General features: G+C 41.9%; 1 protein-coding gene across 4 annotated transcripts in view; it reads left to right on the top strand.

Moving 5' to 3' along the window:
• Window positions 1-1,506: 1,506 nt before the first annotated feature.
• The window catches only part of PSPC1 (paraspeckle component 1), a 58,286-nt gene continuing 44,638 nt past the window's right edge, over window positions 1,507-15,154 (top strand). The window contains exons 1-6 of one of the 4 annotated variants that reach the window (XM_052671319.1): window positions 1,507-2,685; window positions 4,456-4,757; window positions 7,109-7,204; window positions 8,858-9,054; window positions 13,083-13,167; window positions 14,397-14,505. In XM_052671319.1, the coding sequence (XP_052527279.1) occupies window positions 1,507-2,685; window positions 4,456-4,757; window positions 7,109-7,204; window positions 8,858-9,054; window positions 13,083-13,167; window positions 14,397-14,505 (1,968 nt within the window). The remainder of the gene's footprint in view (window positions 2,686-4,455; window positions 4,758-7,108; window positions 7,205-8,857; window positions 9,055-13,082; window positions 13,168-14,396; window positions 14,506-15,154) is intronic. The other 3 variants (XR_008203523.1, XR_008203522.1, XR_008203524.1) reach the window with 3 other exon arrangements.

The following is a 15,154-nucleotide window of genomic DNA, read 5'->3' as shown; positions in this document are numbered from 1 at the left end:
TGTCCCATTGACCACAACTCTCTGTCTTCTTTCCTTCAGCCAGTCCACCTCACTACTCAATCAATTGTCCAGATCACACTTCCTCAGTTTAGCTGCCAGGATGCTGTGGGAGAAGTGTCAAATGTTACACTAAAACAAAGACACGCCAAATCCACTGTTTTGCCTGTTATCTACCCACCTGGTTACGTCTTCATAAAAGGCTATCAGGTTGGTGAAGCATGACTTCCTCTTGGTGAAGCCATGTTGTCTGCTCCTATTGACCTCTTATCCTCTTATCCTTGATATGCTTAGAGGCAGTGCCAAGGATAAGTTTTTCCATCACCTTTCCAGGGATGGAGGTGACGCTGATCAGTCTATAATTACCCAGGTCCCCCTTCTTGCCCTTTTTGAAGACTGGAATGACATTTGTTTTCCTCCAGTCTTCAGGCATCTCTCTCATTCCCCACAATTTACCAAAGACAATAGAGAGTGGCCGTGGCCCAGCAATGACTTCCACAAGCTCCCTCAGCACCCATGGTGCATCCCATCAGGACCCATGGATTTATGGATGTCCAGATTGCTTGACTGATCTTTAGGCCAGTCCTCATCAACTGAGGCAAACTCTTCCTTGATCCTGACTTCCTCTGGGGCCTCAGGGGGTACGTAACTCCTCAGGACAGCCTCCATCTGCATAGGCAGAGGCAAGAGAAGGCATTCAGTAATACTGCTTTCTCTTTATCTTCTATCACCAGGGCAGTCGTGTGTGTGTGTGTGTGTGTGTGTGTGTGAACCAGCGTGCATGCACGTGTGCACGCCTGCTTATGTGTGCTAGTGCCCAGTGGCAGCAAAGCTCAGACTAGCCCCTAGCTTCTCAGGGCCACGCAACCCCTTAATGCCAGCATCTATGCCATCCAGATACAGGCTGTCAGATTTTTGGAAAGAATCATAGAATCACCAAGGTTGGAAAAGACCCACAAGATCACCCAATCCAACCATCCACCTATCACCAATAGGTCTCACTAAACCACATCCCTCAACACAATGTCCAAATGTTCCTTGAACACCTGCAAGGGCCAGTGACTCCACCACCTTCCTGGGCAGCCCATTCCACTGCTTGACCACTCTTTCAGTCTGATTACAGACTGATTCTTGGCTGGTGCTGCGTGGAGCCAGGAGTAGGACTCGATGATCGTTACAGGTCTCTTCCAACACAGGACATTCTGATTCTGTGAAATTGCTCAGCAACGTGCTCACGCCTGCTGCAGAGCTAACTTCTTCAGTATCACGCTTATTGCTACTTTGAAAAAGAACAGCCCACGTCATGGATTAGCTAAATAAATACTAATCACAGAAGGTTCTCTACAGGTGCTGGTTTTTTTTTTTTTTTTGTAATTGTTATAGCTGTATAAATAAAAAAGTTATTTTCTTCCGAGATCTTGCTCAGGCTACAGTGGGAATTGGAAGCAAGAACAATTTATTTTACCAGGTCCCTCCGAGGCCGCAGGCAGAGCACAGCGCTTTGTCTGAATGAAAGCCGCCCCCTCACAGGGCGGCAGCGGCCGCGCAGGACAGCGCCGCGCCGGCATCCCGCGCAGTAAGGCCTGCCCCCGCAGCCGTGCCGCCCGCACCCAACAGTGGGCGCGTTCCCGCAGCCCGAGGCCCTCCCTCTGCCTCCACAGCGCTCGGCTCTTCGTCTGCCTGCGCCGCTCCCTGCAGTCTCCTCGGCGTCGAGCGCGGGTACCGCCGCCCTCCGCCCTCTGTTCGGCGCAGAGCCCCGCAGGGTGTTCTCCCGCCTCGGTACGGACCGCAGCGGAGCGCGCGCGATCGGAACGCGCCTCAGAGCACCGCTCCGCCGAGCACGGCCGGATTCGCGGCGGGCGGGTAAGGCCCGAGGGAGCCGCACTGGCTGAAAGCGGCGGGGAAGCTCCCGGCTGGGCTGAGCCCCAGGGCCCCAAAGATGCGAAGGCCGTTCTCCCGCGGTCCGACGCGGGCTCGCCCGGCTCCCAGAGCCGAACGGTGACGACGGCGCTCGAAGGAGACAGGCCCGCCACGGCCGGCCGCGGCACCTCCGCAGCCCCGCCGTGCCGTGCGGCGGAGCGCGTGCGCAGCCCGCTCCCTCCTCCCTGCGAGGTGCCGCGGGGAGCGCGGCACGCAGGCGTAGCGGCCGGCGAGAGAGAGCGGCCGCCGGTGGGCGGGGCCGGCCGCGGGGACGTTGCAACTCGTCGGGGGCGGCTGCGGCGCCATTTTGAATCGGCTGCGGATCGGAGGCGGTGGCTGCCGAGCGCGGCTCCGCACCCCCTGAGAAAACCGGGGAGAAGGGAGCGAGGGCTGAGCATGGCGGCGAATCGGAACTTGAAGCAAGTGCGGATCGAGAACAGCTCCCCAGCGGCGCCGCTGGGGATGGTGGGGGGCGGTGGCGGCGGCCTGAAGGGGCTGCGGGGCCTGGAGACGGAGAACGAGGCGGCGGCCATGGCGCTTGTGCCGGGCAAGGAGGGCGGGGATGAGGAGCAGGAGGGCGGGTTCACAATCGACATCAAAAGCTTTCTCAAACCCGGCGAGAAGAGCTACACGCAGCGCTGCCGCCTGTTCGTGGGCAACCTGCCGACCGACATCACCGAGGAAGATTTCAAGCGCCTCTTCGAGCGCTATGGGGAGCCCAGCGAGGTCTTCATCAACCGGGACCGCGGCTTCGGCTTCATCCGCCTGGTGAGCTGCTCGCTGGGCTCTGCGGCCCGCCCTGCCCTGCCCCGCCCCAGCCCGCCCCGCTCTCCCCGCGGGGCGGCCGTGAAGCGCAGCCGCTGCCCCGCGTTCTCTTTTTGTCCTTCGCTGCTCGCGCTGCTCTCCGCCCCTCTCGCCCCGCGCTCCCCAGCTGGAGCCGCGCTGTAAGCCCTTGGCGTTCCCCCCTCGGGGCCGTGCGGGTTTCGGGTTCCTCCCCCGGCCCCGCTGACGTGCTGCTCGCCCTGTTCCCGCAGCTCGGCCAGCGGGAGTTCTTGTGCGATCTGCTCCATTCGTTGAATACACGTAAAACGATTTTTCTTTCGTTAACTGGGAGCGTTTTATTGTACTTTAGGACTCTCGGTGCCGAAGCAAATTTCGATCTGCGCGGTTCTTTATGAGTATTTCCTCATGCAGTTAATTTTAAAGATTGCTTGGATCTGTTTTGAAATACCATTGCTCACACGTATTGAAAGCTCAGAACATGTAATTCACGCTTGTACCGAATTGGAAACTTAGAATTGTCTGAATTTAACGATTCTCGGGCTCATACAATTTAACCAGTATTATTTCAAATCAAGTGTTCAAAAAAGAAATCATCCTCAAAGCGTGTCATGCTGCATTTACATTTTTCAGTTCCATGTGCAGGACTAGTTTTCCTGACTGCCACGTCTAGGATGCTCTGATTTACTGAGTTCAGAGAAAAGCTTTAAAGTGCTTTCTGTGCCAACTGTACTTAAGATTTTTCTGCACGTTTTGCTGGTTAGGCTTTTTTTTTGTTTTTTTTTTTTTTTAAACATCTTTTGCTTGTCACAGGTAAATGTGGCATCCTGCTATCTGTTTTTTACTGTGACAGAGTTCTCGCAACCTGAATTAACAGTTTCCTATAGGGAGTGCAATATATTTGCGTACATTACTCAGTTCTGCACGTAGTAGAGATCAGTATCTACCCAAATGTCCCTTATGCACTATACTAATAGAGTAATATTTTTAAGCCATTTGTGTGGTTGGTCAAGGTGTGGAGAAAATGGCTGCCATTTTGAGAATTATTTGTTTAAATATTTGGGATTGCAGGTATAAAACTAGTTGAGGATTTCTGAGGTGAGAAAAAGGCAGTTATTGAGATGGACTTGTCTCATGGATGTGGGTGCAGAAAACCTGTAAGCGTGAGAGGAATTAATACAGCAGTTGCAATGTGATTTTGTCAAGAAATGATGAGAATTGGACACACGTGGAGAGTTTATCCAATGGTAGCAACAAGCAAGTTGTTTTCAAAGCATATTTTCATCGATTTAAAAAAAAAAAAAAATAATCCCAGAAAGCAACCAGAAGCACTGGCCTTTAGATCTTGTAGTGCAGTCTCTGGGGATACTGTTCTGTAAGGAACAGCTCCTGTGTGAAGCTAAGCATTTCAGTAGGTAAATATAAAAAGGCGTCAAATTCTCAACTCTGCAGAAAGCCTTTACAGTGCAGTGCAGGCGTACTGGTGATGATTACTCTAATGTGTAAGAAAAATGTGCATCTAAGTAACTTTTTTTAGACTAAATCGTACGAGATGAAAAGTGCATATTATGGCAGTCAGTGGATAGGAACTTTCGGAAGGCAAAAATGAGTGCTAAATGACCTTGATGAAAATGAGCTCCTATTAAAGGAAGAAAAAATGCTACTTTTCTGGGGTTTGAGGGGAGGAACAACAGCACAAAAGCTATGTCTGTTGTCTTTGTAAATAAAACATATACAATATTTTGTATCTTGAAAAAGGAATCTAGGACACTGGCCGAAATAGCAAAAGCAGAACTTGATGGTACTATTTTGAAGAGCAGACCACTTCGAATTCGATTTGCTACGCATGGAGCTGCCCTAACAGTCAAGAATCTTTCACCCGTGGTTTCTAATGAGCTGCTGGAACAAGCATTCTCTCAGTTTGGACCCGTGGAGAGAGCTGTAGTTGTAGTAGATGATCGCGGCAGAGCTACAGGAAAAGGTTTCGTAGAGTTTGCGGCAAAACCTCCGGCACGGAAAGCTCTAGAAAGATGCAGTGATGGTGCATTCTTGCTAACAACGTAAGTCCACGGGATTTTGTTTGCGTTTGTGTCGAGTATGCATTTCTCATGTGAAAGAAAAAAGCATTCGTGGGCATTCCATAGTTCTTATTTTCAAATCATGAAAGCCGTGAGATCAGAAATTAAAGGTGCTTTACGTGACTGCCTGAAATACGTTGTTCTCCACACTGGAGAATAAAAAATAAAGCCACTCGTTTGATTACAAGTCTTGTAATTTTGGATTCCAGCCTGTTTAATAGGGCTCTTCTCAATGAGTCTTTATTTTCACTGATTGAGCTCTTCCTGATCCCAGTACTGATACCGTGTAAGGATGTGCTTCTTGGCTAAGGGGGGGGCGCGACTTTGCTGATATGTCTTTAAACTTGGGAAAATGTTATTTGGCTTTTTGTCTTCAAGAAAGCTTTATTTATATCTTTCAAAGCTGTAGGATTTTTCTTTCTAATGTGAACTTGTTTTGCACAAGTTGATGGCAGAAATTTCTGGAAAAATTTCAAGGTCAAGCAAGCTTGTGGATTATGGTACTTTGCTCTACCATCTCTTATTTTGGTACCCAATGAAAAGAGTTGTTAACTGCTGTGCTTTTTTATACGGTAGCTAGGGACAGCTTCCAGTATTTTCATAAAGGCTGAGTGAAATGGTAGATGTTCAGGAATGTTTTTTTTTTTTTTTTTTTTTTTTTTAACCCCATATAATTTGGGAAAATAGGGCTGCAGTTTCACAGTGTCAAGGCTTGCTGCCATACTGTTGGGAAGTTGCAGTTCTGATTCAGGCTGCTTTTACCTTCAGAGCTGTTTGATACTTCCAATAGCCACCTGTGCTTAGTGAAAAAAGGAAAGGTATGTGGCTGCTTTTGTTACGTTCATTTTAGGCTGTTTTAGAAAGTCAAGGTGCTTGCTCACCTGGGTATTAAGAACACCAGGTTCAGCTGAGGATAAGGCAGGAAAATATGTTGCTCTGATGAGATGGCAGGTGGAAAAAGGATTTGGAACTCCTCTTGCTGATAATAATATCATAAATCGTATGTGTGACTGGACTGAATTCTGGTGGATACATAGTAAATTCAGTCTAAGTCTCTGTTATTATCAGTAGGCGCTGGCAGTTTGTGCTTATTTGTTGTGGATTTTCTTGGCATTAGTGTTTGAGTGGAGGCATGGTGAGCCAAACCAGGCAACTAATCTAGTTCAGTGAATGCTATAGTGTTACATGAGTACTATTCTTGGCATGAAAGATGTGGCAGGGGGAAAAAGAAGCTGGATACGAGGGAGGATATTCTTGTTTTAGTAGTTGCTGGCTAGCTTTGTTTGATGGAAGTGATCATCTAACCATGACTTAGTGAATAAAAAGCACTTGATCTTTGTCTTTTAGCTGCACAGTAGGAAACACATCAGACTCTTAAGCTAATGTAATTAATATGAATCTCCTATGATAGTTTTTGTGCTGTGATGGATTTTGTTTTGCTTCAAAATTAGAAACTTGATATTTTAAAGGAGAACTAAAATTTCTCCTTTCTATTCAGAGAGGAGAAATACTTGAAATGCTGTACACTACGATTCCAGGCTGTTCCCCCCTCCCCCCCCCCATGATGCCTAACGATTTTTTCCAGCTGTCCATGTTCTTAAAATACAAACATTTCGTTTTCTGTGATCTGCAAAGGTTTTTTTTTTTTTTTTGTTTTAAAGTGTGGAACAAAATCCAAAGTGCTGGTGTTCTGACAGTAGGACCTTTGTAGCTCGTAAAATTTTAAGATATTATTCAGATGCTCCCAAAACTGGTGTAGTTCTTACATACAATTGAAGATTTTATTGTTATCCATCGTTAGCTAATACTTGACTCTGATTACTTCAAATACTGCAAACTCCAAGAATGCACTCCACATTATGTAGAAGTTATTCTAGAAATAGAAAAATCATTGCAAAAATATCAAGCTGTTTTTAGTTGTAGAGTAACCATAATTAGAATCTGTTCAGAGTGAATACTGCTACCTTTTGGCTTTGCTTGGTGCAGTACTGTTATAGTGATGGTTCCCACACTGTCTAAATAATTTGTAACGTTTTTGAGATTTTTTTTCAGCTTCAAATATTCCTGTATTTCATGGCAGCCAAAACTACATGAAGTTGTATTTTCTATGCAGAATTGCACAGCTGGTTTTGGGTGTAGAACCAGTTGTTACTTTCAAAGATGATTTTTGAAATTAGGATTAATTGGAATTTTGTTATTTCAGAAGAATTTGCGGAACAGGACGGTGAGATAATATGTATGTTAGTTTCCAAAGGTGCTGCTTCAAAATACCAGAGCAGCTTATTTTACTGTTTCTTTCATTATTCAGTTATTCAATTGGAATTCTCTTCCAGAACACCTCGACCTGTTGTTGTAGAGCCAATGGAGCAATTTGATGATGAGGATGGGCTCCCAGAGAAGCTAATGCAAAAAACACAACAGTACCACAAGTAAGTTCGGTTTGACTTTTAACTTTATAAAATGAAGATACTAAGTAAGTATTTAGTAAGGTAATATTTGTATTTCAGGTTTGTGTATGTTTATTTTGTACAGCCAAGAGGAAGCCAGATGTTAGGTCAGTTAACTTTTTCCCACAGAAAAGCGATGTGTCATTTCTGTATTCAGAATTGGCATTAGAATAGTTCAGTTGGAAGTGGCCTTCAAAGATCATTGAGTCCACTGCCGGAGCCCTTGAGGCTGACCAAAAGTTACAGCATTATCCAGCTGCCTCTTGACCACCAACAAGCACAGGGTGTGAACCACCCTCATGGTAAAGAATTTTTTTCCTTGTCTCCCATTAGTCATTGGTTACTAGAGAGGAGAGCCTGGTACCTCTGTCTGCACTTCCCTTCCTTTTCTCTAAACTAGATAAACCGTGTGTTCTGCCACCCATAGGATGTACCCTGCAGTCCTGCCAGCTTTACTGCCTGCCTCTGAATGCTTTTGGATACCTTTGCATCTTTTTTATACTTTATAGCCAAGAGCTACATGCAGTACTTAAGGCTGGGCTGCACCAGTGCTAAATACAGTGGGAGAATCGCCTCATGGGACTGGCTGGCCATGTTGTGTTTAATGCTCCCCAAAAGGTGGTTTGTCCCTTGGCTGCTGGGGCACTGCTGGCTGGTGCTGAGCTGCTGTCACCAGCACCCCCAGGTCCCAGCTGTTGAACCTTAGGATCTTTTAGGCTCCTTCCAACCTAACTATTGTACTGTTCCACTGATTCTAAAGATTAACAAGCAACTCTTTTCGTTTTCCTAATCATAGTAAAATGCAGTCTTGTCGGTTTAGCATTCTGTGATTTTACTGAGGTAGAGATTCCTGGTCTTGTCTGAAATCAGCTGAAGCTTACTGCCAATCACTGATAGTTTTTTGTGAGCTTGGGTTGTGGTCTGATCCTGCAGAGATATGTACACCCACAGAATTTTATCCTCTTGACTAGCACCACCTTCTCTGTAGAGTCACTGGGGTATAAATCTTGGCAGCTTCTGTGATTTGGATGTAATTTTGAGCAAAAAAGAGTCTAGCATGAGGTGAAAGAGGGTTTTCCTTCGTTAGAGAATATTACTTGTAACATTCAGATCTGATTGCTATTTAGAAATGTTGCAGCTTGAAACTAAAATACTTACTCTGGTAAGCAGTTAAACCTGTACAGTAATACTTGAAAGAAAAAAATAATTGTTCTTTAAAGCACTAGTGTTAGAATGTGAATGAAGTATTGGCTCCTTTAGATATTTAAATATTCTTACTAACAGTCTGAACTGTTTAGTAAGCTTTAATATGCATTTAATTTCCTATGTGATGTGACCACTTTAGATTAGCTGGGTTCACCCTTCTAATGTCACAGCTAAATGTTTTGTACCATGGTAATTAAACGTTTCTGTGTTGATTATATAAATGGAGTAGATATTTATTTGCAAGATTTCTCTGATCAGATTACTTACCACATTAACAGCTGAATTAAACTGACAAACTGGTTTGCGACGCAGATCTGACTTGGCATCAGATTACTACATTTGAAGTGATTGTTTGTGAATTCTTTGGCTGTTACAGCTGTTGATCTTAATGTGTCCTTCTGTACATTTTAACTGCAAAATTTTTATTAGGGAAAGAGAACAGCCTCCACGTTTTGCTCAACCTGGAACATTTGAGTTTGAGTATGCTTCACGTTGGAAGGCTCTTGATGAGATGGAAAAACAACAGCGTGAACAGGTTGACAGGAACATTAGAGAAGCCAAAGAGAAACTAGAGGCAGAAATGGAAGCAGCTAGACATGAGCATCAGCTAATGTTGATGAGGCAAGGTAAAAAATCAGATAATGTATTAGCATTAATTCTTTCTTTTTCACAAATTTTCTGTCTGTAGCATATTGAGCTGTTTGTTAAATGCAGAGATTTCTGGCAGATGCTATTTAATTAAATGCGTTGAACCAAGACAAAGGAAGTAGTATTTTTCTGTTTGTGTAGTCTTTGAGGGTTTGCAGTAATGGATTAAGAAGTTGAGAAAGGGGAGGTTGCCTAGATGTATTTTTTCACTTAAGTTTTTGTGCTGTAAATAGTTTATATCACAAGAATGAATGGTAGCCTCAAATTCATCTGTAAAATTTTTTTTGTTGGTGTTGTTTATGATAATAGATGGGACACAGCACTGCTTGTGTGTCCTGGGCAGGAAAAAAAATGTAAAATGATGGCTCATAGTTACAGCTGATCGTGCCTCTCCAATACAATCCAAAATAATTTTACTTTTTTTTTTTTTTTTTTTTTTTAAAAAAAAAAAACATTTGAAACCCAACTGAGAAATCTGTATGCATGATTGTTGTAGGCAACTCAAAGTAAGTGACAGTTGTCATTAAGCTACATTATTCTTGGAAGTATAAAATGGTGCATCACTCTTATTTAACTTTGTGGATATGTTCCCTTTCTGTAGTTTTGGGGGAAAGAAAGTCCTTTAGAAACTGTTTTCAAGCCCTACCTTTGGGAATGGAGCTGAGTTGAGCTTGTATTTCTGTGGCAAAGCAGAAACAGGGCAAGTAGCTGATATTTTCTGCCTGTTAGTCTTTTCCCAAAAAGCTGGTGGCCCATAATTACTGCTGTTTGCATTGCTTTCAGTTGAGAACTGCAGGACACCATTTGATCTTAGTTTTTAAAGTTACTAGTTTTGCTATGACTGGAAGTTGTTGTTAGGAAGAAGTTCACCTATCCTCTTGTTTCTCAATGAGCGTGCTTGCACTAAGTGAGAAACTGTGTTTATGTAAGATCTGGTGCTGCAATACAGAGCATAATAAAATAATAAGAAAAAACAACAAATTTCAAATGCCAAATAGTTACTGTAGCTCCTTTTATGGATGCTGAAGGAAAAAGTTCTCATTTTTTGGAATATTTTTTAAGATCCACTTTTACACAGAAAGAAAAAGACTATTTCTTCTGCTGAAGAGCCACTGGAATAAGGATGTTTCTGGTGTCAATATTCCATTGAGAAGATTGGCTTTTTGTTGCTGTGGGAAGAGGGTTTGTCATTCCTCTTTGATTATAATGGAGCACTTCTTTGGTACTAAACAACCTGGAATTTTGTGCAGGTGCTCAGATTTGAGCTTATTGATATGCAGGAATTTGAATAGCTCAGCTGTCAGCATGTTTCTTGTTTTTTTTTTGTTTTTTTTTTTTCCTCTTACCAGCTCTTTAGCTTCAGTGTATATGAAAGTAACCTGATGAGATTGAATTGTGTGCTTTTTAAGAACGATTGCAGTGAAACATAAAACATCAGAATCAGGAATGACTATTTTTGCATACCTGATGCACAAACGAAATGACTGGTTGCAAAGGTTGTTGAAATAGTTATTCTGAAACATGGAATGTAAAACTATAGCATAGTAGTTAGCAGGAGCTAAAAAGATGAGAAGAATGAGTTTCCTACAATCCATATACTTCAGCAGACAAAGGAGAACGAGTTTTAATGAAATTGCTTTATCAGAGGTGTTGGGACTTGCACTGGAACATGCTGGTTGAAGTACCTGAGTTTTCATGGCATGGTATTAACACTGAAGGTAGAGACTTCATTCTTTCAACGTGTGTGATTTCTCACTTTTAAGTGTCACGTTTTGACAGATTGAGTCAGAAGTAATTTGTGAAGCAGAATACATGCTTCCATCTGTAAGTAAATTGGCATGATATTTCTGATCTGCATATTGCTGGTACGCTTTAGAGTTGTGTAAATATTTCTTCATAATGACAGTGAAATAGTTTGACAAAGTACTAGAAGATTTGACTAGATTTAATCAGAAACTTCATTCTTCTGCATGGAAAGTGGCCATTTGCTTTCTGTTTTTAGAACCTGAAAAATTAGCAGCTAAAACAATGCAACTTTTTGGTCTTGGTATGGCTGCGTGTAGGATTAACCCCTGAGATGAGGGGTCACTTTCACCTTCAGTCCTTGAATCTGCAAGAATTTGAATATTGAAACATCTTTTTTCTTTAGGCATGAGAAGATGAGGAAGGCAATAGTCATGCTTTCCATCTGTTTCACAGCTATCAGCTTCAGTGCAGTTTTTTTTTCTGTTCAGAGAAAGGACCCGTGTCCAATAAATGTCAGTCCAGAATCAGCAGTATTGCAAATCCTCTAATATGAGAGGCTCTGCACAGCCCAAACATCTAGATCTTTATTTTTGTCTAGCTAATGAAGCTTTGTGTCAAGATTCTGCCACTGTTGGGTGGTACCAAACCTAATTGTTATGCTGAGCTTTTAAGTTCTAACAGTTTCAGGAAGGACAGTAATCAGAAACAGGCCTTGAAAATTTTTAGAAATGTGTGAAATTAGGGCTGTAGAGCTTAGAGGGGAGAAAATGATAAATTCATAGCAGCAGTAGAGAGAAGGTAGAAACTGTTGCGGTGTATTAATGTAAGGAAAAAGGGGATGATAGGTAAGTGGGAAATAGAATGAAGACAGGTACCTTTTCCCACAGTGACCAGTGCTGAATGCACAGTGGGTTCATTCGTGATCTCATGATTACTATGAACCAATCTAAATGTTACTTTAAGGAGTCTGGCAGAGTAAGAAGATAGCATTGGCTAAGCCTGCTACAGTATGCACTGTTGTAAGGAAATGGTCCTGTGACTTTTTGATTTGAATGAATCTTTGCTTTAATCATTAGTCCATGTAAATACATTGACTTTGCAAAGTTGGTAAAGGCAGGCCTGCAAAACATGAGAGAAGACTTACACTGTCTGTAAGGATGTTATCTGGTAAACTTTATTAAATATATGGTAAAATTCTGGTGATCTGTGTTAAAAGAAAACAAATGCATGATATTTTGGTAAACGTAGCAGTGTAAAAGTTTATAATAATATGTGCTGCTGCAAGCTTGAGTTTTTTGCAGAGTAAATAAAATGATTTAATTGATGTGGTGAAAAAATGCGTGTAAAAATGTGTGGAGTAGTTGAACTCAAGCATGAAACACATCTAATGGTGTCTGTAAATAACGTGGCCAATGTTATGAAGATGGAATATGCAAACAGCTGCTTTTATTGTGGCAAGAGGTGGAATTAATATTCACTCAAGAATGCATGAGTTTCCAGACAGAAATCAGTGGTCTGACTGGGCAGCATTAAATAGTGCTAAAGTAATTATTATTAGTTCTGGCTTGCTTTTTAAGAGCGTTTTAAAGTGTTTTCTAAGGAAGAATGTGGCTTTTCTTTCTGGTAGTGTTAACAGTTACAGTTATTTCTAAGTGACTGTAAGACCAGTCATGATTAATCGCTCCAGAGGTTCAGATCACGTGCACCTCAAGTTCATTTCACTTGTTTGTGGTGTGTTGTGCAATTGTCTGCAGTAGAATCATAGAATCACCAAGGTTGGAAAAGACCTAAAAGATCACCCAGTCCAACCGTTCACCTATTCCCAATAGCTCCTACTAAACCATGTGATGATGGAGAATATGAATTGCACTAGTTTCCTTGCTAAAGGGACTTGAGCATTATGCAGCACTGTGAGAAAATGGATACCTTGCCAAAGCTGCAAAACCAGGACGTGGTTAAAGTGATTGCGACTTTTTCTTAAGCTCCCCTTCTCCTTGTTTTAGGGCTTCAAATTTCTGCATCCATCACCTTCTTTGGAGGGCATAGCCAGTGCAGTGCCTTAGCGTGTGAGCCTTGGGTCCTTGTGGTTTTTCATATGGCAAGCTTGGCTGAATGGGAGGGAGCTGCTTAGACGTGTTGAGAAATGGCTTTAATTTTAAAATTGATTATTGTTAGAATGGTAATCTGATAGTGATTTTGTTGTTGTTACTGTGTTGTTAATTGAGAGCTTTTATATTCATTATGTTTTGAATCCTGGTAGATCTCATGCGGCGTCAGGAAGAATTGAGACGTTTGGAAGAACTTCGGAATCAAGAACTTCAGAAACGCAAGCAGATACAGTTGAGGTATTTTTGTCTTGTACTGTATGAAGATGTGGCAGTAATTTAAAGTGTGCATCTGCTGTCAGCCCGCACAAGTTTAGATACTTTGGTGTGCAGAGCTTTTAATACAAAATATGAATGTCTACCATTTAAAAACTGTTTTTCAAAATCATAACAGGAAACATTTCTGTTAACATTCTTGCAGAGAAGAATGGTCACTTATGCTAATACAAAAGACTAGTTGCAAGTATTTCTAGTATTTTTTTCATTTATTTCAGCTCAGTTGTTTTGTAAATATGAGTTTTCTAACAAGCTTAGAGATGCTGTAATGTGAATGTTTCATATGATGACTTATTTTTCAATGTGATGGAAGCATAGTTGTAATGGAGCTGTAGTAGAACACACTTGGAAGATTGGGGGGTATTCATCTACTGCGTGTAGAAGTGTAGCATTGCAGATTTATAGTCAAGAGTTTTGGGAGTGTTTTCTCATCTTACAGTAGTGCTTTGTGGCACTTTGTTTTCTGATGTATTGCTTTTCTCTTTAAGAGCTGATTCTTATGAATACAGGGGCTGCTCAGAATGTAATTCCTCCTATCTTATGATATTGGCCCATGATGTCTGAGGTGGATGTTGGTGGTAAAGCAGTAGAGGTTGAACCTTTGCACCAATATTCTGTAACATCTGTGGCTGTGTGAGAGTTGGAGCAGAGGGGTTGTCTGATGAAATGATGTCTGACATGGAAGTATGTATGAAGCTGAGTTGTCATTGAATAACTCTGTACAGAAAAAATGGCACCCAATGACATTCCTTGATGCTTGCTGGACAATTTTGGGGACCAAATAGTGGGTATGAGCATACTGAGGTGCTGGGTGATTCATTTCAGCATTGGTTTTGAAGCAATATATGTATTACTTACAACTACTTATATTAAATGTCTCAAGAAATGGAGAGGATACAAAAGAACAATATACTGTATAGAGTTAGCAGTTTGGCTGTAGGCAGTCTTGAAATATTGTAATCCATAGAATATGAAGAAGAGCAAGAATATTGGTGTTGTGGATACCTGAATACTCGTTAAACAGAAACATTTCAGTAATGTTCAAGCCCATCAGGTTGAGCAGATTAGTGCCTTACCCTGTATTAAAAGCTAGTAGGTAGTTATCTTACGTGCTGATGTTATCTCCTGAGACTGGTTATGAGCCCAAACAGATCATGAGTCTTAATTTATGTAATTCTTGAAAAATATCCTAGACATGAAGAAGAACATAGACGGCGTGAAGAGGAGATGCTACGCCAGAGGGAACAGGAGGAATTGAGACGGCAGCAGGAGGGAGGATTTAAGCCAAATTTCATGGACAACGTAAGTAGAACTTTGACTAAAGTTGAAATAGTAAATATTTTACTGTAGTTTTCAGGAGTTTTTAATATTTTGTCTTATTGAATTGACATCTCATGTGCTGTTTTTCCTTCAGAACTCCGTTATTCTCATGAGTGGAATGGCACAAATTCAGTAGTGTAATTTTTTTGAACTATGACTTCACTATCTTGTAGGAAAATAAGTAATTCAACATTTCAGCTAATTGAAGGTGTTCAAATTATCATTTTCCTTTTTTATTCAGGAAGTTAAGTTTTCCAAGAAATCATTTAGCTTTTTTAAGTGGAAGGTTAGAGACTGGATAGTTATGGGCATGAAGAGGTGCCTTAGTTGAGCTGACAAATTTAGTTTTTAAATGATTCATACTGCAAAGCTTCTTTGATTGCTTATTATGTGTTATGCTTAATTTATTATTAATCATATACTTTAGAAACAGGCAGTGGAGCTTCACATGAAACCTAAAATCCCTTTCTTTGAGACCTTTCTGTTAGACTAGATGAGGAAAACCTCCAGATCTGTACTGAAGATGACCAAAATGTTCAAAGGAAGAAAAAGATCTTTGCCACAGTTGCTACATTAAATAATGTAGCAGTAATGTATTCAGGTCTATTCAGCCTTTGAAGTCTCATGTGGA

Source organism: Tympanuchus pallidicinctus, unplaced genomic scaffold (genome assembly GCF_026119805.1).
Source record: "Tympanuchus pallidicinctus isolate F22 unplaced genomic scaffold, pur_lepc_1.0 scaffold11, whole genome shotgun sequence".
Classification (NCBI taxonomy): Eukaryota; Metazoa; Chordata; class Aves; order Galliformes; family Phasianidae; genus Tympanuchus; species Tympanuchus pallidicinctus.
The sequence above is the reverse complement of the archived record's forward strand: the minus strand, read 5'-3'. Positions and strand labels throughout refer to the sequence as shown.